Source organism: Equus quagga, chromosome 5 (genome assembly GCF_021613505.1).
Source record: "Equus quagga isolate Etosha38 chromosome 5, UCLA_HA_Equagga_1.0, whole genome shotgun sequence".
Classification (NCBI taxonomy): domain Eukaryota; kingdom Metazoa; phylum Chordata; class Mammalia; order Perissodactyla; family Equidae; genus Equus; species Equus quagga.
The window spans coordinates 28,410,384-28,431,972 of NC_060271.1; the positions used below are offsets into that span (position 1 = coordinate 28,410,384).

Consider the following 21,589-nt stretch of genomic DNA (forward strand, 5'->3'; position numbering starts at 1 on the left):
GACCCAAGCAACTTACCTTAAATAGAACGATTTACAATGGAATCCGATAAAAGGTTTAGGCTGCTGCATGTCCCCTCTCCTGCCTGGGAAGGCAAGGGGGCTGGGTTTATATTCTGACCCAAAAAAATGACCTACCCAGGAAGCAACGGTTGTTCTGAGCACAGCTGCTGCGGGTAACTGTCCCTAGGGGTAATTTATGAGCAGACACCCAGTTCCGGACCCAGCAGACGCAGTGGGGTGGCCCCGGGAGGGGCGGGAGCAAGGTTGGTGACTCCGTTGGTCACGCTTGCTGTTCAGAGAGAGTGTCACCCACTGGCGTCCCAGGAGAGGGGGCAGAAGTTTTGAATTGTCAGCAACTGCTGCGCCAGCCGCTCTGAGCTCATCGCCAGAGGTGGGGGTACAGGGGAGGGGGCGCGGAGCCTGCTCGCCCCAACGGAGCCCCTCGCTCCACCCTCCTGCTGAGGCCTGTGTTTAGTCAGCACTTGGCTTCCTGAGGCGGGTGACTGACAGCCAGACGCCCGCCCTGGGAGAAGGCAAAATGGTGGTGTCGGGAGCCGCCCTTGCTGGGGGATTGGAGGGAAGGAATGTGGTTCTGGGAAGCAGGAGGCCCAGGCTTACATTCCGGCTCCTCTGCTTGGGAGCTGCAACCCTGTGCTTCACTTTGGCTAATCCTGAGAAGAATGAGCGTTTACTGAGTGCCTGCTACCTGCCCAGGACTGCACACACTTTATTTCAACCTTAAGAGGCAAAGGTTCCCCATTCTACACAGGAGGAAAACAGGTTCCGAGAGGTGGAGTTGCCTGAGATATGTCGCTGGCCAGGAGCAGAGCCGCGGCTGGAACATGGGGCTCTCTCCAGCCAGAGCTCGTGTTGTCCACATGCAACTTCAGCAGCCTTCAGTGTTTCTCCTAAGGAATCACGGTCTTTAGTGTCCTGGGGCATGTTAAAGGTTTTCTCTTCTGGTCACCCCACCCCCTGGTGCCAGTTCTTTTTGCTCTCGCTTTGAAATCTAGTGAGGTGGACTGAGGGCCCAGCTGTCCCAGACCTTTACAGTTGGAGGTACCCTGCATCCTCCGCCGCCTGGGAACAAAGTGGGTTCCCTAGGTATGGGCTGGGGCTTCCCACAGACACACCCTGCTCAGTACACGCGCACACTTCGGTTCCGATGCACACGTTTATGCGTGCTCAGACATGTATACACTCAAAGAGATATGTGAGCAGACACACCTGAGGATCCAGGCCCAGGGGTACGTGCACACACTGCACACGGAGCCCTGCCCTTCTGCCAACAAGGACACAGATCAGCACACAGTTAGAGGAACACACATAATTGCAGGCAAACCTCACACAAAAGTCCTCAGGAGCCACCCCTCCCTTTGCACTGCCTCCACCAGTTTCTCACTGCCCTCTCCTGGCAGCCCAGTGGCCAGGGCAACCTGGCACCGTTTCCTGTGAAGTTCAGCTCTGGGATGGTTGTCAGCTAGTTCCCTCCTGGATCATGAGGCTGGGAGCAGTTTCAGGTAGTGCTCCTCTGCCCCAGGAGGCAAGGGTGCCTGGAGTGGGCTCTGAATCTGGGGGACGAAGAAAAAGCCTTTCACACCCAAAGGAATCTCTCATGGTGGAATTGTCAGTACTGTGGTGGCAGGAGTCCTGCATAGACTCCCTGGCACCTTAGCAGGCAGCCACCCCTACCCTTACCTTGGGAACTGTGCACACACCTGCTTACATTCTGCGTATGTAGTTAAAGAGGAGTAGGCTACCTAGGTGAGAAGTCAGAGGTCAGGTCTGCTAGCTTCCACCTTGCTGCTCCCGCTCTGGGCTTCAGCGTCCTCACCTCTTCAGTTGACCATGATGATGTATGTGGTTCATCCCCTCTGGCATCTCACCATCTTGGAAACTGACAACCTCTCCCAGATTTGTGTGCCTGGGTAAAGCTCATCCATGAACATGACCCCAGGGACTCCTCAGGCCAGTCCTGTGAGGGTTACCAACACAAAGCTTTTTATTCCCATTTTACAGTTAAGGAAATGAGGCGTAGAGAGGCACAGCAACTTGCCCAAAGTCACACAGCAAGTTGGCAGCTGACGTGGAAATAGAAACCTCTTCCTTCCAATGCCCCAGGCTGTCTACACAAGAGTAGAACCTGCTGTGGGCCTGGGCCAAGAGCCTAGGAGAAAGGAGCTGCAGAGGCTAATGCCAGAAGCTCTGCCCTTCTGTCTGGGAGCCCTGAAGGCTGAGGGGAACCCAGAGGAGGTCCCAGGCTTAGGCATTAGCATGGAGGCTGGAACCTGGATGGGTTCCACCGTCTCCCCAACCCCACACCAGTAGACTGCATGAACCTCAAGCTTCCTCTTCCTCTGCAAAGCCAGAGGCGGTCTGAGAGGGGTTCTCCCTATTCTTCGGCCACTAGGGAGCTTGTTCATCAAGGTAGGTACACATATGTGAGTGGTGTGTGTGTGCATGCCTGAACTGCACAGGTGTGCCCTCACATGTGGATGTGTGTTCATGCATGCCTACAAGTGTACTTAGGCATACATTCAAGGCACACGTAATGTGTCAGTGTGTGTGTTTGCAAGCCTGTACACATGTGACTGCATTCGCGTGTTAGGTGAAGTGTGTTTGGATGGACGTATCGAAATGGTCTCTGCACAGCCGGCAGGTGAATTTATGGACATGTTAAGATTTTGCTTGCATGCGTACTGGGTACGTGCAAATGTTCACACGCATTTGTGTGAAGAAGTGGGGTGGAACATGTCCATGTACACGACTGGTGAGTGTGTGTAAATGTGCATGCAGGAAAGGCTTTGTGGGACTGTGTATACCTGAGTCGTACGAGTGCCCTCCCGAGAGAATACGATGCCAATGTTCCCCCCAGCCCTGGTAGAGGGGGTGCCCTGACTGGCTCCAGTCAGGCACTGGCTGGGCTCACAGCACCCCCACCCTGCCCCCACATTCTATTCCCCAGACCCATCCTGCTTGGCCAATTTGCAGCCTCTCGCTCCCAGCTCCCGAGAAGGCCTGCAGCAAAGTCAAGGGGCTGGTGGCCAATTAGCGAGAGGGTTAATCAGGGATCTGGGGACCCCTGGGGGGAGGGAAGCCCAAGGCAGGCATTGGGGTTGGCAGGATCACGAGCTGCCTGTCATGAGGCTGGAGGGGGGAGATAGGGAGGGGAGGCTGAGCAAGCTCAGTGGTGCTAGAAACCAAGGGTCTGCCTGTGAACTCATGATTGCTGAGCACTGACAGCAGTGGGGAGCCTGAGCAACTGTGTGTACACTGTGTGCCAAAGGGCATATGTATGCATTCAAGTCCTTGAATGTGGTCCTGTATGCAAATGTGTGTACACAACTATGGATACCATCTGTATACGCGTGCAGTTTTGTGTCTATATATGTGGGCTTGCAAATGGGACTGGGTATGCAAGCATATCTGGACCCATGTGCACACGTGTATACGAGGGTAAGTCTGTGTCTGTGTGTATACATGTGTGCAAGGACATACACATACATTTAAGTATGTGTTCCTGCATGCAAGCACATGCACGTGAAGTTGACATGGTCTCTGTCCATGTGCGCAATGATATATCTGTGTGCACAAGTGTGTGTGCCAGTGTGCAGATACATCCGGATATGCATGCAAGTCTAGATGAGCGTGCATGTGTATGTGTTCTCTGAACAGACAGGGGCCTGGACCCCCACATGTGTGGGGGTCCAGGTGTGCCTGTGCGTGCCCATGTGCTCATGCCCATGAGCATATGCCTGCATGCACAGAGGTCTCAGCATGTAGGGAGCTGGGGGGCGTGGGGCTGGCGGGCTGCAGACTCCAGGAGAGAATCTGACAGACAAGGCTTGCCGCAGCCCCCAGCCCCGGGAGCCTGTTTTCCAGCCTGCAGAAGCTGTGAGCCTGTGAACTCATCTTATATTAATAGCTGCTGTCTCCTCACTTATTGCAGGGAGAGGCGGTCATGGCCCCGGCGGGGGCTCAGCACTCAGGGCTGCCCCCCTCCCGCACACAGGACCTGGGAAGAAGAGGAGGGACAGGCCCTGCCCCCACCCTAGGGCCTACCCCAGCAGGAAGGCAGGGCTCTGGGGCCCAGCTCTTGCCTCTCACCCTTCAGGGAGCCCACACTGCCCAGCTCACCCTCCTGGGCCTCTGTAGTTGGGTAGGATCAGGCATAGGTTTGGAAAACTGGCAGAAGCAGAGAGGCTGGACGGTTTGGCTGCCCCCTCAAACACACACATGCACACGCACACGCACATGCACATGGGCATGTGGTGCCAAGCAGCCCCAGGCTGAGCACCAGATGAGTCTGAGGCTGAAAGAGACATAGAAGGCTTCAGTTTGAGGGGGCAGACATGTCCCTTCTCTCAGGGACCCTCAGTTGGAGAGGACACACAGCCCTGCCTTCAGGGGCCCCCATTCTGATGAGAAAAGCGAGACTTCTCTACAAATGTTTCCTCAGGAGAAGTGTAGCAAGGGGTGTTGTATACCACATCTTCACAGCCATAGGAGTGCTCAGCCGAGGAGGCTTCCTGGAGGAGGCATGGGGCTGGGGTACAGGGAGGACCTGAGTTGTACCTGCAGAATCCTGGGAGGAGGGAGAAGCCAGCCAGCCCCATCACACACACAGGCTCCAATCTGAGGGCAGATTCGGACACCTCTCAGGACGGGCCCGGGACCCAAGGCAGAGATCCCAGATGTAGGTTCCCAGAAATGCCTCAGATCCACCACACAACCACACCCAGACAGACAGAGGAGGACCCACAGCATGAGGGTCTCCCACAGGCCCTCCCAGACACGAGGATGACAAGCAGCAGGCCCCGCTGGGCCTGGAGCCAGAAGCTGGGAGGGGGAAGCAAAGGACTGAGCCCCCCAGGGTAGGACGGGCACTAGGCCCCTCTCCTTCTGGACTGTGGCAGGAGATGCTCAGGAGTGTGGTGGAGGAAGCAAAGAGGCTCCTCCCTAAGGTCTGGAGGTAGCCTGGAGACCCCCAACTGTTCCCCAGCCCGGGGACAGGCCTTCCGGCACAGGTTTCCATGCTTGCTGTTTCTGAGCTACTTCTGAAACCCACTCCGTCAGCCAGGAAAGAAACAGATTTGGAGTCAAATGGACCTGGGTTCAAATCCCAGCTCAACTCCTAACTGACTGTGTGACTTTAGGAAAATCAAACGTCCCCTTCAGTGAGGCCTATCTCGGCCCCTTATTTTAAAGATGACTCGCACTCCCTGTGCCCCTTCCCTACTTTATTTTTCTCTGAGGACTTATTGCTCTCTGATATTACCTTGTTTTTAACTTGTCTTTTTACTACTGGCTGTCCTGGCTACAATTTAAGCTGTCCACGAGGACAGCAGTGAACGAATGGAGGCACATTAATCTCAGAGCCTCAACTCCCTTTTCCGTAAAATGGGGAGAACTATAGTCTCACCTCTTGGACCATGGTGATAGTGTGTGAACTGTGTGGCCCGAAGCTTGGCAAGGGGGAGCTGCTTGCTGAGTGGGGATCTTTTCCCAGGGAACTTCCAGGAAGATGGGGAGAGAAGATAAGGCTCCACTTGACCTGGAGGGGCCTCCCCACTTTGTGCCTGACCGCAGCTGTGTAGCTCAGTCCAGGCCTGCCCTCCACCAGCTCTGAGCCAGCCGCTGTTGGCATGTCCACGCTCCTTGGATTCCTGTGGCCACTGTTGGAGAGGATTCCTGTCTTAAATACCAGGCAAAAGAGCTCTGGCCAGGGAAATGGAGAAGGACATGAGTCCCAGGCCGGCACAGCTGTGTGAGTTTGAGCAAGTGGCTGTTCCTCTTGGGGCCTCAGTCTCCTCATCTGTACAATGGAGGGGTGGGCCAGAATGCTCTGAGGGCCCCACCTGCAGGCTTTGCTCACCTGTGAGGCCTGGGAGGCTGGGAGGCTTGGCTAGTCAGAGCTACCTCTTCAGCCACACCCTAAACCTGCTCCTGCCCGTGCCTGTGAACACATTCTTTCCGGTTCCAAAACACCCATACCTCAGGGTCCTGCACACTGGTGTCCTCAGATGCATACAAGGGCACATGCGCACACTTACCATCACTCGTTTTTGCATAGAAAGAAGCTCTTTCAGCTCCAGAATGACCAGACCCCATCCCACCACCTCCCAAATTTGGCTGCTGGCTCTGAGAATGAACCCCAACACAAGTCAGGGTCCACAATGTCCTAAGTCCCAGGCTTGGGAAAGAAGGAGATAAAAGGCCATTGGTCAGTTGGCAGAGCACAGGTTCTAGACACAGGTGTTCCCTCAGGCCAGTCATCCACCCTCTCTCAGCCTCAGTTTCCTCATCTGTAAAATGGAGACGATATTACCTGTGCCATGGGTGCTTGCTAGGCATGAATGTGGTAACATACACATAGCACGGTGCCCAGCACACAGTCAACACTGCGGTTAGAAGGGGCTATTGTTATTAAGGCAACTGACGTGCTTTGAACATATACTTCATGCCAAAGCCCCAGACTCAAGCTAATGTGGGAAGGATGTGGGCATCCTCAACCCAGGAAGGGTCCAGCCCCCTGGTTCCTGTCCCCAGGGGGAGGTGCCTGAGTCTGAGCAGAGGGGCCCATCAGATTGGCATCCTGGAGAGGGGGTGTCACCTGCCAGCCACACTCCACCTTGGGTCTTCAGCACTCAGGACCCCAGTCCTTGCCTAATACTCCTATTCCAGGCTCTCCCCCATCAGGCCCCACTCCGCCCTCTCCACAAACACACTCACAGAAACATATTTATCACAAAATCATTTTTTATTGAGGGTTGGGTCAGGGACAGGAATAGGGAAGCACTGGGAGCCATACCCCGGTTGGCAGAGGGGTCAGGTGGTGTTGGCTCGCGCACTGCCTCCTCTAGGGCACCGCACGGTGAAGCCTGGTCCCAAGCCCCTGTTGTGTGGCACTGGATAGCAGGCTGGAGTGGAGTTGGGGCTGTTGCGCGGTCTGGTCCCGGCTGCAGTTTCCCCCAAATGGCCACCAGAGGGCAGCCGGCCCCCAGCGCAGAGGAATTCTCGGTTGCTCAGGTGATGGCTTCTTAAAAAAATAAAAAACCAGAGGCTGGTGTATTCCCCCTGCAAACCCGAGGGGGGCGGGCCTGGGGAGAAGGCTCTGGTTTCTATGATCTCTTCGATAAAAAATAAGCAAAAATAATAACAAAATACATGGTTTCTCTTTCTCCCTTCCCCCCTCTAGGAACTGAGGTCAGAAATGGGGGTGTGGGGACTAGGAGTACCCTGGTATGGCCTGGATTTCAAGGTGTGGGTCTCTTTTTTTTCCCCTTACCACCCAGAAATAAATTCATAAATAAATAAATCAATCATAAATAGATACTCTCTTTGTGCACTTATATATAGATAAATCTTTCTCTCTTTGTCCTGTCTAGGCAACTGAGTGACTAACCTCTCTGACTCCTTAGCTCAGAAACTTGAAAGTAAAGTGACATGCTCAAGGTCAAGGGAGGGGAAAGATCAGGGACTTGGAATGGCACTGTAAAACACTCAGCAGCATTCTGGAACTCCAAGGCTGTGAGACATTTCTGAGTGGAACCCTGACCACCTGAACATTCTAGAACCATGGAGCCAGCTGGGCCCTGGAGGGATCTGAACAGAATACTGTGAAACACCCAATGTCCTAGAACTCCAGAACCAGCTGGGTCTTGGGGGTGTGGAGCTGGAGGGTTGGATTGAAGTCCTGGAGGACCTAACATTCTGGAATTCTGTAGTGATGAGGGCTGAAGGGTCACCAGGATGCGACTAGACATCACTGGGGGAACGGGATCGGAAAAGGATCTTGGAAGAAGAACAGCCGCAGCAGACGGCCCACAACACCTTCTGCACGTCCTGGTTGCGGAAGGCATAGATGATGGGGTTGATCATGGAGTTGTAGGTGGCAGGGAGAAGGGTGAGATAGGTGTAGAGGGGCAGGGAGTGGGCATCACCCAGCAGGCAGTAGACAGTGAAGGGCAGCCAGCAGGCGGCAAAGGCGCCAAGCACCACGGCCAGTGTGGCGATGCCCTTGCGGGTGGCCACGTAGTGGGTGGCGGGCAGCAGGTGCCTCTGGAGGGCAATCTGCTGGGCATGGCGGCAGACGATGCGGCAGATCTGGGCATAGAGCTGCAGCATGATGCCAAACACCATGAAGAAGGCAACAGCCAGGACCACCAGATGGTTCTTGGAGAATGGATATACCACGCCACACGTGGCCCGGGCATCCCTGCAGTTCCAGGCCAGCACAGGCAGCAGCCCCAGGCCCAGTGCGCCCCCCCACACTAGGGCCAGCATCACATAGGTCCGTGTCACGGTTGTCTCTGAGTAGTAGGTGAGGGCATTGTACAGAGAAAGATAGCGATCAACGGTGATGGCCAGTAGACTGCCAACGCTGGCGGTAAAGGCCATCGCCAGGACGCCAACCAGCACCAGGCTCATCTCCTCTGAGCCAATGCAGAAGACAGCGGCAAAGTGCAGGACCAGCCCCAGGCCTGCCAGCAGGTCTGCCACGGCCAGGTTGCCCACCAGCAGGAACATGGGGGCACGGAAGGCAGGAGTGCCCACAATGATGGCCACCACCAGCGCGTTCTCACAGGACACCAGGGTGCCCGAGATGCACAGCACTACGTCCCAGGCCTTGGGTGAGGGCAGCGGTGCAGCTGGGCCTGTGGTCCCCTCTGCTGAGCCCACACTGCTGACGTTCACGTTGCCTGGGCCAGCAGAGAGCCAAGCCAGGGGGCTGCTTGCACCCCACAGCATGGTACCTGTAGAAGAAAGGCCCTGTGAAAAGCTGGCTGGGCTGAGTGCTGGGTGGAGGGGTCTGGAGGGAGTGAGGGGCACCTCAGGATACATGGCGGGGGTCTCTCCTCAGGATAACTGGCTGGTCCCAATGCCTTGTCCCCCAACTCATGCCCCAGGGCTCCTTCCAGGATGCCTTTGTCCTCTCCCATGCCCCCTGGCCAGCAGGATCCCTGTCCTGGGTCTCTTCACTCTCCCTTCCAACTTCCTGGGTTCTGTAGGCCTCTTTCTCCCACGTGTGTGACGACAAGAGAACCAGATGAAGGACTCCCATCAACGGATGGGAGCTCATAGGATCCAGGAGATGCCGGGAAAAACCCAGGACTGGGGAGGGAAACACATCTCAAGACTGATGGCAAGGCTGCTCCCTTCCTATGAGGGAGGATGACGCTCAGTTTCCGAGGCTGCCAGACCCCTCACGATTCTCAGTACTGATAGCCCCAGGCTCCGCCCCCAGGGAATGCGCGTGAAGCTTCTGCCGCCCCCCCCGGCGCGCCCCCCCCCCCCCCCCCGCCCCCGGCAACCCGCACTCCTGGGGTAATAACACCTAGGAACTCAGCCCCCCCAAAATCCCCTCCCCTCTAACACACACCTGCCCAGACTTCTGTCCCAGGCCAGACCCCTCTCTCTGCCTGAACCATTGGGTCTTTGGAACAGATACCCTCTCCTGGAAGTCTGGATCCGGAGTCAGATCCCTCCTGCCCAGACACTGGATCTTGGGCCTGCAGCCCAGATGTCTGGATCCCTAAGTCAGACACCTCCTGCTTGGACGCCTGGGTCCCTGCCCCAGAAGCCTCCTGCTGGCCCAACCTTAGATGACCCTCAGTCCCTCCAGGACCTCGGGTCCGTGTAGGAGTGCTCATCCCCCGTCGGGTCACCCAGCTGACAGCTCTCAGCATCCGGACAGTGGGTCCTCGCCTGCTAGCCCAGAATCTGGGTTCCCGGTCTCGACCTCCGACCCCGGCTAGCTCGCCGGCCCAGCGTCCCAGCATCCTGCGTGCCCTCTCTCACGCCTGCCGCCCGCAGCGGGTCCCGCTACTCACCTCTCGGGACCGGGCGCGGCTGGGCCGCGGGGAGGTTCCGCTCGGGTCCGGACGGTGCAAGGTGTGCGCGGACCCCGAGAAGCCCCCGCGGCCGCGGGAGACGCGGCGTGAGTCACCCGGCCCCGCCCCGCCCCGCCCCGCCCCGCCCCCGGCCACCGGTTCGGTGACGTCAGCGGCCTGGCCAGCCAATGGGCGCGTCGCGCTGGAGCGCAGGGCGCGTCGCGCGGCATAGTAATGAGGCCTCGCGCCGCCCGCTCCCCCATTCATAAAAAGCGACCGTGGCCGCAGCCCCGCCCCCTCCCGAGTCGGCCCGCGCTGTCCTTGACGCGGCGCCCTCTGCGGGCCGGGGGTTTCGGGGGCGCTGGTGGGACAGCCTTGGAGAAATCTCAGGGAGGCTGCAGAGGATGTGTAGGGGGAGCGGAAAGGGGACTTGGATAGGCTGTGGAATGATGGGACCCTCGGGTGGCAGAGACAGGCCGACAGAATTCAGGTGACAGAGATTGAGTGATGAGGCTGAATGGGCGTCCCCGGTGAGGATGACGGGGGTTGCCAAGATGATGGGGCCCTGAGATGATGGTGACAGAAGCACGAGGGAGCAGGGAAGTGGGTGTCAGTGACGGTATGAGCATGGTGACAGGATCCTGGGGGATGGTGGCTGTGGGACGCTGACGTAGAGAAGGAAGCCCCCAGAGCAACCATAGCAGGGTCAGGGTGACTCTGTGGCATAATGGGGTTCAGGGATCCCAGGGTGGCAGAGGCTGTGGCAAGGGAAAGGGAAGATGGAGTGTCCAGGTGATAGGACTGCAGGTCACCATGACCCTGTCACAAGTGCTGAGGTACTGAAGTGACAAAGCTAAGTGATGAGGGTTATTGGGTCCTGGAATGAAGATACTAAGTGAGTGGGCCCCAGAGAGACTGGGACAGGGTAGCAGGTCTGGATTGACAGTGACCAGGAAGGTAAGTTGCTGCCGGGGCAGGTCCTTGTGATGCTGGGGCTGGGATAAGGAACTGGGTGACGTCACTCATGTCAGCCCAATAGCGCCCTCACAGCACCGGAGGGGTGGGCCTGGCAAGATTTCAAAACCTGAATTATTTATTCAAGGATCTGGAAAGCCAGCAGGGTGATGGGGGAAGGGGAGGGAGCACTTCCCTGAAGCAGCAAGAGAAGGGGAGCCGGGAAGAACTTGGAAGCAGAAACCTGGCAGCTCAGTCCCCAGGGCAGGCCCCTCTCAACCTCCCATCTTAGGCATCCTGGCAGGGTAGGGCATGGAGACGGAGCTCCCTCTTCCCCAACTCTGCCTGTCCTTAGTCCCGGGGAACCACACTCACCCCGTCAGCCGATAGGGCCACTCCTGGGGGAGGGGGACTAGCTGCTCCTCCTCCCTCTTTCTCTGGCCTGGATCTTCACTGGAATCCCCCAGGGCTGTGGGATGGCGATGGGAGAAAGGATCAGGTTAGGGCTTGAGAAAAGCAGAGGGGCCCAGATCCCAGGCCCCACCGACTTCTGCCCCAACACAGCACTACTGCAGCTCCCACAGTCAGTGTGGGGCAGGGGGAAGGAGGTGACAGGCCAGTGGCAGGGTACATGGGAAGAGGAGAGGGTCAGGGCTGAGGAAGATGATGCACCTCAGGTTGGACGTGGTGAATTTAGAGTGCTTAGTGGGTGGAGGTGGTCAGGAGTGTAGACTGGATTCAAATCCCAATTCCTCCATTTTCTAAGCTGTGTGACTTTGAGTGAGTTTCTTAGGATCTTTGTGCCTGTTTTCTCATCTATAAGACAGGGATGATGGGACCGGCTCGGTGGCGCAGCGGTTAAGTGTGCACGTTCCACTTCTCGGCGGCCCGGGGTTTGCCAGTTCGGATCCCGGGTGTGGACATGGCACCGCTTGGCAAGCCATGCTGTGGCAGGTGTCCCACATATAAAGTAGAGGAAGATGGGCACGGATGTTAACTCAGGGCCAGTCTTCCTCAGCAAGAGGAAGGATTGGCAGCAGTTGTTAGCTCAGGGCTTATCTTCCTCAAAAAAAAAAAAAAAAGATTGGGATGATGTTAGTATCTACCTCATAGGCTTATGGGGATGGCCTGGCACCGTACATCATTGGCTGTGTTGGCCACCAATAGTATGTCTGGTAGGCGGAGGACATGTGGGAGGCAGAGGTGTGCAGGTAGTAAGTGCGGTTCTAGGGGAGATGTCATTGCCCAAGGGAGGGAGGAGAGAGGAGGGGGAGCCTCAGGGACGCCTGCCAGTGAGGGCACAGAAAGGGGACGAGAGCGTACCTGCTCCTGGGCCTTTGCACTGGCTGTTCCCTCTGCCTAGAACCCCTTCACTTCACTCAAGTCTCTGCACCCAAGCCGCGTCTTCCGCAGCGGGCTTCCCTGACCTCTCTCCTAAGTGGCCACTCCCCTCCCATCACTCTCTCTCCCTTTCCTTATGTTTCAGAGCACTCAGCACTCCTGAAGTTATATATTTGTCCATGTATTTTCCTTTTTTTTTTTTTTTTACTATGTGTCAGCCCCACCAGAATGTAAGCTTCATGAGGGTAGAGACTCTGTTCTAGTCTCTGCTGGGGAACAGCACCTGCATGTAGGCAATAAGCAATTGTTGACTGGATGATTAAACCAAAAAAGCAGCATCTGGAGAAAGAGAAGGAAAACAGATAGTAAGGTGTGCCATGTCAAGGAAGGTGGGGGCGTCAGAGGGAGAATACAGGGGCAGCAGTGGCCCAGGCCTCAGGGATCCACTTTCACCCCCATCAGAGCTGGGTGCCAACAACTGTCCAGCTGGTCTCAGAGAGGGGTGAAGGCTGCTGGCAGGTTGGCATGAAAGGGGTGTGTGAGAGACTGTCTTCTGCTATTCTGAGTGGTAATGATACTTCTTTTTTAAATTTTTTCATAGTTTATCAATCCTCTCATGAAAAATATGCACAGTCGCCACAGACAAAGTCACTGCGGCATCTTCGCTCCTCCTTTTTGCCAGCACCAAACTTGACCTTTGTGGGCCCCCTGACTTTCCTTCTGTTCTCATGTTCCATTTGCTGTTTTCTTGAGGTCTTCTTCTCATGAGGCCAGGTCTTGTGTTGGGTTCATTTTTCTTTGCATAATCCAAAGAATCGTAAATCCTGCCCAAGCCTTGCTTTACCACCACCGATATGGGTTCTGAATCCAAATACAAAGATGACATCTTTGTACATTTTGGTCTTGTACATTTTGGCTAGTTTTTCCAAATTTTCTGTCTTGGGTACCATTGCCTACCCGGGGTGAAGATGTCAATGACCATGTTTCCATTGAAGTAGCTGATCAGCCAGAACTTCCTGATCTGGATAGTACTGTGTCGTTCACGATGGAGGTGATGGAGGTCGATTCTCAGGCAGCTGGCTGGGAAAAGAATGCAGGGATATTTGTAACTCTGAGAAACCCTGGAGACCCAAGAGACTCAAGTGAGGCTATAGATTTTTATTCACGCACTTTCTCTCATGCTCCAAACTGCCCCATGCCAACAGGACAACTGAGGCCATCACTGCCAGCCAGATCTCTCTTCCCTAAAGGCCTGCTGTCTAGAGGAAGGGGCAGCCCTTCATCTTCTCTCCTCCTCATGCCCTGTGCCCTATCTCCTTGCTTCCTCCCCACCAATTACAGCCCCTCCAATCCTTCCCACCCACCAGGTGCCAGACCAGAGCCCAGTGCTTATAACAACACTGCATGCCCATTTCATATGTGAAGCCCAGAGAAGCCAAAGGACTTGCCCCAAACCACACAATAGATGGCAGAGCTGGGATCCGAAGCCAGGATGTCACTACAGCCCCAGAAGGGGCTAGGAGCGATGTTTGACTAGGGCTGACAATACCTGCAGTTCCCCAAGTGGCCACCAGATGGCCATAAGCACTCACTTCCAGGTAAGACTTCTTTGCTTACCTCTTCTCTCGCTACCAAGCTGGGGACCTGCGCTCTCAAGGGATTTGTGTGTGAAAGAGACACAGATAATATCCACACAAGCTCCTTTCCCAAGCCCCGAGAATCTGGGCATCGTCAGAGCACACATTCTTAGCACAGAACCCATTCATTCATTCAGCCAACATTCTCTGAGAGTTCCCCTGGGCTTGGGTTTGAATGGGTGCTACGGACAGAGAGATGATTCAGCCACATCCCTGGATTTTCAACATTCAGTGAATATTTACTGAGCATATACTATTTGCCAGGCAGGGTTCTAGGCACAGAGGATACAGCAATGAACAAAAATCCCTGCCTTCTTCATGGAGCTTCCATTCTGATGGAGCGAGATGGCCAATCTACAAATAGATACTTAATATATTGAGTAGGGAGCCCTCCAAGGTCTCACAGACCAGTGGGACAGACAAACATGTACATAAACAGCCACAACATGGTACAGTATGATTATTTAATAAACACCTTCTTAAGCCCTTATGTGTGTAGGCAGTTAACTACAGAAGAAGATAAACATGGTTCCTGCCTTCATGGAACTTACAGTCTAGAAAACAAATGAGTAATTAATTATATATTTGACACATGCTCTGAAGGAAAAAGGAGGTGACATGATGGAGAATAAGCAGGAGATCTCCTTCAAGTAGGGAGGTCATGGGGCGAGTCACTGGAGAGAGAATAGAAGAGTTACAAGGAGAGGGCACAGCAGATGCAAAGTCTCCGAGGAGGGAAGGAGTTGATGTGTTTGAGGAATAGAGAGGAGGCTGGTGTGTCTGGAACCCAGTAAGCCACGGGGGCAAGTAGGAGTTGAGCTCAGAGAGGTGGGCAGAGGGAAGATCATGTAAGTCACAGAAAACAGTGAGATGGGGGCTATGGGTGGGCTTAAGCAGGGGAGTGATATGATTTGACATATTTTCAAAGGATCACTGTCTGCTGCGTGGAGAACAGACTGGAGGGGAGTGCAGAGGCAGGAGGCCACTGCAGTCACCCAGGTGAGACATGGTGAGGGGGTGAGGGCTCTGGTGCAGGAAAGCAGATGGATTCACATCTACCAGCTTGGACGAGTGCTGCAGCAGCTCAGCCTTGTTCTGAGACAGTCACAGAGGGCTTCCTGCAGGAGGTGGCCCTTTAGTGGTGTCTTGAAGGGTTAGTTTGTCAGGCAGATGGAGTCAGGGGAGGAAGAGAAGACTCCAGGAGAGAGAACAGCTATGGGATAAAGGCAAGGAGGTATAAAAGAAGGTGTGTATTGTGGGAAGGGCTGTTCTATCTTCTTGGAGGGTAGGAAGGTGTCGGGGTGAGTCCAAGACATTCTGGAGAGACTTCTAGAGCCAAGAATCACAGCGTTTTAGATGCCGAGCTGTTAACTGGAAGAGACTTGGTCAAATCCATGTTTTCAACATAGCCCTGCACTGTGAGGGCCGGCTTGGGAGGAGCCCGGAGGCCGAGGGGCAGTAAAACCTGGAAAGGGAAGATGAGAGACAAGGACCAGGAGATCTGTAGAGACAGAATCCGCAGGGTTTTAATCTGGGGCCGAGACAGAGGGAGCGGGTGAGGAGACCATGGTTTCCAGTTGAGGGACTGAGGGGATGATGGGGCCTCCTTGAGAGGAGAAGAGCGACAAGGCAGTTTCAGGGGCCTGAGGGACATCAGGTAGAGGTGCACTGGAAGCAGATGGACCCACAGGAGGCACAGCAGAGGGGAGAGCAGCCTCTGGTCTCATTGGGGCCTGGGTTCACATCCTGGCCCACCTGGTTGTAACTGTGTGCCCCTGGCCAGGTGATTTTACTTCTGCAGCGTGTAAATTGGGGATAATAAAACCCATGCCTAGAGGGTAGCTGTGGACATTAGATGAGAACCTGCAAGTAAAACTGTTAGTAGAATGGACATTCTTCTAGTAGTACGTGGTAATTGTTAACTATGTCTTATTAGTTACAGGTGTGGCAGCTGGGGAGCAAGCACTGGGCTGGAGACCGAGATGAGACATTCGTTTTCAAATGGGAACTGATTGCAAAGGAAAGGCCGAGCAAGATGACCCGAGAGAGGTGGCATAGGGCTTAGGACTGAATTGGGCCACCAGTGATGAAGAGGGGGAAGGAGGAAAAGGAGAAGCAGAGAGGGGCAAGAAGGAGAGGAGAGGGGAAGAGGAAGGCAAGAAAGGAGGAGGGGAGAAAACAGGAAGAGGAGGTGTCCTCTAAGGAACCTGAGAAGTGGCTGCAGAGGAAGAAGAACCAGAAAAGGCCCGTGCCAGGGCAGGAGACCAGGCCGAGGGGAAGGCTGCAGAAAGGCCCAATTGTCCGAGTAACAATGAGACGGGTGACTCGGCCAGAGGGTGTAGTGGGTCAGAGGCAGACGTGGTGGGCTGAGGGGCAGAAGAGTGAAGGGGTGAAGTGAGACGGGCAGCCAGAGCCTAGGGACCAGCTGAAGCCCGTCCCCACAGTCGTGGGGCCTGGTTAGAGAGTGCCCTCGACAAAGCCCCGCCTGCGCCGAGCCGGGGAGGCAGGAAAGAGACCTCGCTTCAAATCCGGATTTTGCCACTAACTGTGACCTCCGACTAGTCACTCACCTTTTCTGAGCCTCAGTTTCCTCACCTGTGAAGTAGGAATAACTCCCTAATCAGCAGACTTTTCGTGAAGCTGCGGGAGGGGGCATCCAGGGACAGGGTCAGCCATTAGTCCTGGACCCTACCCCCTTTGTCCGAGCCGGGTCCCAGACCCCTGGACCCAGCCCCACCTGACCGCTCCCAGTAGCCACGCCCCTGTATGGCCCCGCCCCGAACCAACAAACCCCGCCCCACCTGGTTGCGCCACTGGCCCCGCCTCCTGACTAGCCACGCCCACCTGGCCACGCCCAGGCTGCCCGGGTCTCGCTCCCCACATCTCGGCCGAGCCGAGTCCAGAAGGGACGCGCTACACCAGCTCTCCGCCGGCCGCCAGCCCCTGCCCCCGCGCCCATGGCCGCGCCGGGACCCCGCGCCCTCCGGGCTGCGCTCTGTGGCGGCTGCTGCTGCCTCCTCCTGTGTGCCCAGCTCGCTGTGGCTGGTAACGCGGGCCGGGGTCTGGTTGGGGCCTGGGCAGGGGCAGGTGGAGCGTGCCCTTCACCCAGGCGCCTGCCCAGGAGCAGTCTTGGCTTAGGGAGCGGGAGAGGACTTTCCAGATGTGTGCAGGACTCCAGGGATGGGTTGAAGGGGGCTCTAGCTGTGTGTGGAGCCCTGTGTATATATATAGACTCCAGATGTGAGGGATTAGGGAGCTTCGGGTGTATGGAAGGGAAGGGGCCCCAGGTGTGTCTGGGGGAGGCAGCTCCGAATGCATCTGGGAACCCCAGCTGTATGCAAAGGGAGGACACTCTGGCTGAATGTCAGGGAGGTTCTAAGTGTGTGTAAACATGTGTTTGCGGAAACTCCAGGTGTATAGTGGGGCTTGGGGGATCCAGGTGAGTGTATGTGTCCAGAGGGGTGAGAGCCACAGTAGTGGGGAGGGTGGCTGTAGCTCCAGTCCAAGGAGTTACTCCCACCCTACTCCCAGGTAAAGGAGCTCTGGGCTTTGGGCGGGGAGCCCTGCTTCGCAGGAACATCTGGCCAGCTGTCCGAGGGGCCTGCAAACAGCTGAAGCTCTGTGAGCATTGTGTGGAGGCGGGCAGAGCACACAACCTCTCTGGCTGTGTGTGGGAGCAATGTCCGCAGGAGGAACCAGGTATGGAGTTGAGCCCTCCCCAAGTCGAGTGCCCCCAGTTCTGAACCCCAGGGCCTTGGCCCCTCTCCCCAGACCTCTTCCCTGCACCTTCTCCCACCAGGACGCTGTGTGGCCCCAGCTGAGGTGGTCAAAGAAGGTTGCTCTGTCTACAACCACTCAGAGTCGTGTCCAGGTAAGGGAGCTCCCGCTGGCCTAAGCCAAGTTAGAGGGAGGGGGCTGAGGTGTCCCCAGCCAGAGCTTGCCCTCCAGGAAGGGATCAGCCTCTCTCAGGGAGCGGACTATGCCACGAACACCAGGGTCCAGTTTCAACTCTGCCTTTAGCTCACTGAGAAGTCCCTTCCCCTCTCTGGCCTGTTTCCTCATCTGTGAATTGGTACAGCCGCAGGATCCGGGACAGGAGTGTGGAGGAGATGGGGGAGTTAGCTCTTCTAGTTTAAAGCATAGTGAACACTTTGGAAATTCAGAAGGGAGTGCGGGGAGGGCCTCCTAGAGGAGGTGGCATCAGAGATGATGCTTAAACATAGAGAGGGAGAGAGGGCACATCTGGTGGAAGGAACTGTGTGAACTAAGGCTTGAAAGTGAACGTGGACCCGGGGACAGAGGGCCTGGTCTGAGTCACAATCTAGCTGTTGGCCTGGACTGGGGTCTTGATGGGAGTTAGGGGGTGGGAAGGCTGGTTTGTTATGGATTCCCTGTCTTTTCAGCTGCCCACCATCACCCCACCTATGAACCAAAGACAATCACAACAGGTAGGCACTACCTGAGGAATGGGGCAGTGGGAGGACCAGAGGTGCAGGGAGGACAGAGCTGGGCTCCAGCCCTAATGTGCTCTGTGACCTCAGCCCTGTGACTTCTCCCTCTGAGCCTGTTTCCACACCTGTGAAATGGGTTGGGTACTACCTCAGAGAGTTGCTGTGAGGATTTTGAGGGTGTAGAACCTAGTTCAGTGTCTGACGCACCGAAGGTGATCAAGAAATGACGCTTCCTGTCCCTTCTCAACACCAGTTCTGAGGACTCAGGGTGACCCCTCAGGACCTGCCCTTGGTGCTGAGTATGTATGGCTCAGGTTGTCAGTAAGATGTCCTCAGTGACTACCTACTGCACCTCCGGGCCCAGAGAGGGTCACCAAGCAAGTTCCCGGCAGAACAGAGGTGGGAACCCCACCCCTTGGTTCCCACTGGCCCTCAGGGCCTGGAGGTCAGCAGGCTTGGCAGGGATGGCTGAAGAGGCTCTTGGTTAATTAAAGCCAGAAATGTGATCTCGGAGGCTGAATTATTGATGGCTCGGCTCCCTCCGGCTCAAGCCCCAGATGGGTCTTGTGTAGCTCGTTTCTTCCCTCTTCTGCTCCTCTTCCCCAGTGTCCTTCTCTGGGGCTCCCTGAGCTGCCGCTGGGACCACCCTTTGCCCTTCTTATTCTCAGACCCCCCTTACACAAGCTACACCCTCTGGGAGGCAGACCCAGCTCCCGACTGCGCCCCTGTCCACTGCCCCAGAATGATCTCCCACCACCAGCCCTGCCCTGTGCTGGGCACCTGGCCCAGGACCTGAAACTGAATCCCTGGTGGGAGTTGATGGCTAACGTGGCACAGCTGGGAGCCACTCAGACAGCCTGGCAACCGTGGGCCCTAAGGCGGGGCAGGGGAAAGGGTCAGGGTGAGTTGGTGTAAGTCTGGCTCTGTCCTAAGTGCGGGGTGACTTTGGACAGGGCTAGCCCTCAGAGCCCAGCTTCTCCCTCTGACATACATCCTCTAGTCTCCGTTTATCCACTCGGTAGGGTGTGGGCCTCCACTTCTTCCTCTGCTCCTTCCCTCTCTAAGTAGGGACCCCGACAGTGGGTGACTCCACGATCTCAGGACCCGGAGTCCAGAAGGAAACCACATCATCTGAATCTGGGCTTTGAACCCTGAAACCCAAGGCTGAAAGAGACTCTGAGCCGAGGGGCTCTAGATGCCCCCAGTTCTGGGTCCATCCTCACCCTGTTGGGCCAGGGTGGGAGACAGAGACTGGAAGGGAGCTCAGTCACCATCTGGTCCATGTGATCAAGAGGCCCAGAGAGGGTGTGAGAGGCATCAAGCCACAGATCAAGTCAGGAGCAGAGCCAGGGCTGGAGCCAAGGCCCTGCCCTCCCCAGCCAGGCACTGTCCCTCTCATCAGGCACTTCCCAACTACCCACAGGATCTGGACTGAGCTTCTGAGCCTGCTGTTCAAGGCTCCCATAGTGAGGACTGGGGCCTCCCGGTGACCTGTGCCAGTTATTGGGGTGGGGCTGGGATCCTGGTCCACAGAGGCTTGCTATCACCTCCACTCTGCAGGAAGCCCCCCGGTCCCCGAAGCCCAGAACCCTGGCTTTGACGGGGCCAGCTTCATTGGGGGCGTAGTGCTGGTGCTGAGCCTGCAGGCAGTGGCCTTCTTTGTCTTGCGCTTCCTCAAGGCCAAGGACAGCACCTACCAGACACTGTGAGTACTTGGCCAGCCAGCAGAGTTCCGGCTCACTTCTCCGCCTGACTCCTGCCCCTCCTGCCCCTTAGTGTCCGTGCACTGTCTTCTCAATGGGGCAGCCCTAAGGGCAGTGACCCCTCCCACTGGCCCCCAAATGAGCCACACCCCTCCCTTCTCCCTCCTCCAGGTGTGGGGTCCTCTCTGCGGGTGATGGCTGGGGCCAGGACTCAGCCTGGGCCCTGTGTCTGGGAGCCTGGCTAAGCCCACCTGTCTTTGCCCCCTCATGCTGCCAGCAGGGAGGAGAACCAGTAGGTGGTAGCCCAGGCGAGCCTTCAGCCTGCAGCTCTGTGGCCACGGGCAGGAGCCTGGGTCGTGTGTGGTTTGCTTTTCCTCTGAGAAGGCGAGCTGCTCTGAAGCCCCCGTGTGCCGTGTGTGCTGTGGGGCAGGTTGCCACAGCCTCCATTAAAGTGTTTGCTCTTCCAGCTGCTGCCTGCTCTCTGGGGGTGGGGGTCCCCGCTGAGGCAGGGCTACCGCCCTGAGTGCCCTCTCTGTCTGGCCTCTGCAGAATCTGACCCCCTCCGGGCCTGGATGCCACACTGAGGGGAAGGAGGATGAAGAGGCTGCCCTCTTGGCCCCCTGGTGGGCGCTGGGGGTGGGAAAAACTTTGGTTACCAATTTCTGGCCACTGCAGGCACTGAGCAGGCTCAGTGCCCAATATCTGACATCCTCTCCTGTCCTGGGCCTGGTATCTGCAGCTGAGAGCATCCTTCAACCACCTGCTGTCTCCTCTGTCGTCCCTGAGGGGCCCCCTGCCTGTCACTGGGTCTGTGCCAGCCTCTTCCCACCGACCTGGCCTGGGCACTGTCCCAAAATAAAGGAACTCTCTCCAGCACTGTGCTTCATGTCCCATGTCTTGGGCTGTGTGTGGACTGGATGGGGTGAGGGTATGACCACCGTCTCCTCCTCAGTGGGAATTCAGCCTTTGTCACCTTTTAAAATACTTTCATCCGTTCTATGTGTTTAATTCCCTCCCCCTGCCCTTTACAGAAGAGGGTACAGCGACTCAGAAAGGCAAGTAGACTTGCTCAACGTCACACAGTGGGACAGGGCAGGGCTGGGATTTGGATCCAGGTTTTTCTGACTCCAGAGTGAGCAGAGCTTCAGAACTCCTGCAGAGGCATCTCCAGGCTCTCTAGGCTGCTGACGTTGGGTCTCTGCCCCGGTGCCAAGGTGGAGACACCCCCAGGACTCTCGACAGCCATTTCCATGTGCCTGGCCTCCCTCACTCAGGCCCTCCTGAAAAGCCCCGCCCAGGCCTGCCTCCCACCCTTCACCCCCAACCCTGGGCCCAGATCTCTTCCCTGACTAACCTCTTCCACCCGTGGGGCACTTGCTGGAAACTATGCTTGTGGCTGAGCTCGACATTTAATCCCATGACTGTCTGAGGAAGCTGAGAGAATAGAGAGCAACGGTTGAGAGTCCAGCCTGTGGAGCCCGACTGCTCTGTGTGAACTGGAGCAAGTTCTTTAACAGTTCTGGGCCTCAGTTTCCTCACCTGTAAAGTGGGGCAACAGCAGTATCCATCTCAGTGGGAGGCGGGGAAGGTTCAGAGCAGCACGTGCCCCATCAGCTTCATTCCAGGGCACCTGTCCACCCTTCCATCTGTGCAGCCTGCCGTGGGGCCTT

At 56.4% G+C, this 21,589-nt stretch overlaps 2 protein-coding genes across 2 annotated transcripts; one reads left to right on the forward strand and one right to left on the reverse strand.

Annotated features, from left to right (window-relative positions):
• Positions 1-7,623: 7,623 nt before the first annotated feature.
• GPR3 (G protein-coupled receptor 3) lies at positions 7,624-9,914 on the reverse strand. The gene is made up of 2 exons (XM_046663544.1): positions 9,834-9,914; positions 7,624-8,756 (listed from the first exon to the last, which is right to left on the reverse strand). Exon 2 carries the CDS (start codon positions 8,749-8,751, stop codon positions 7,759-7,761), a length of 993 nt encoding a protein of 330 aa, XP_046519500.1. The 5' UTR covers positions 8,752-8,756; positions 9,834-9,914; the 3' UTR covers positions 7,624-7,758.
• Positions 9,915-16,683: 6,769 nt separating this feature from the next.
• CD164L2 (CD164 molecule like 2) lies at positions 16,684-20,180 on the forward strand. Its single transcript, XM_046661253.1, has 5 exons — positions 16,684-16,810; positions 17,297-17,464; positions 17,565-17,636; positions 18,169-18,213; positions 19,777-20,180. The coding sequence occupies exons 1-5, from the start codon at positions 16,723-16,725 to the stop codon at positions 19,923-19,925; spliced, it is 522 nt and encodes a 173-aa protein (XP_046517209.1). The 5' UTR covers positions 16,684-16,722; the 3' UTR covers positions 19,926-20,180.
• The last annotated feature ends 1,409 nt before the right edge of the window (positions 20,181-21,589 follow it).

Excerpts from the sequence above, each read along its gene's own strand:
- GPR3 (XM_046663544.1), bottom strand. The coding sequence starts at position 8,751 with ATGCTGTGGGGTGCAAGCAGCCCCCTGGCTTGGCTCTCTGCTGGCCCA.
- CD164L2 (XM_046661253.1), top strand. The coding sequence starts at position 16,723 with ATGGCCGCGCCGGGACCCCGCGCCCTCCGGGCTGCGCTCTGTGGCGGC. Across the intron at positions 17,465-17,564 it reads ATGTCCGCAGGAGGAACCAG|GACGCTGTGTGGCCCCAGCT; the intron begins GTATGGAGTTGA and ends TTCTCCCACCAG. Across the intron at positions 17,637-18,168 it reads CCACTCAGAGTCGTGTCCAG|CTGCCCACCATCACCCCACC; the intron begins GTAAGGGAGCTC and ends CTGTCTTTTCAG.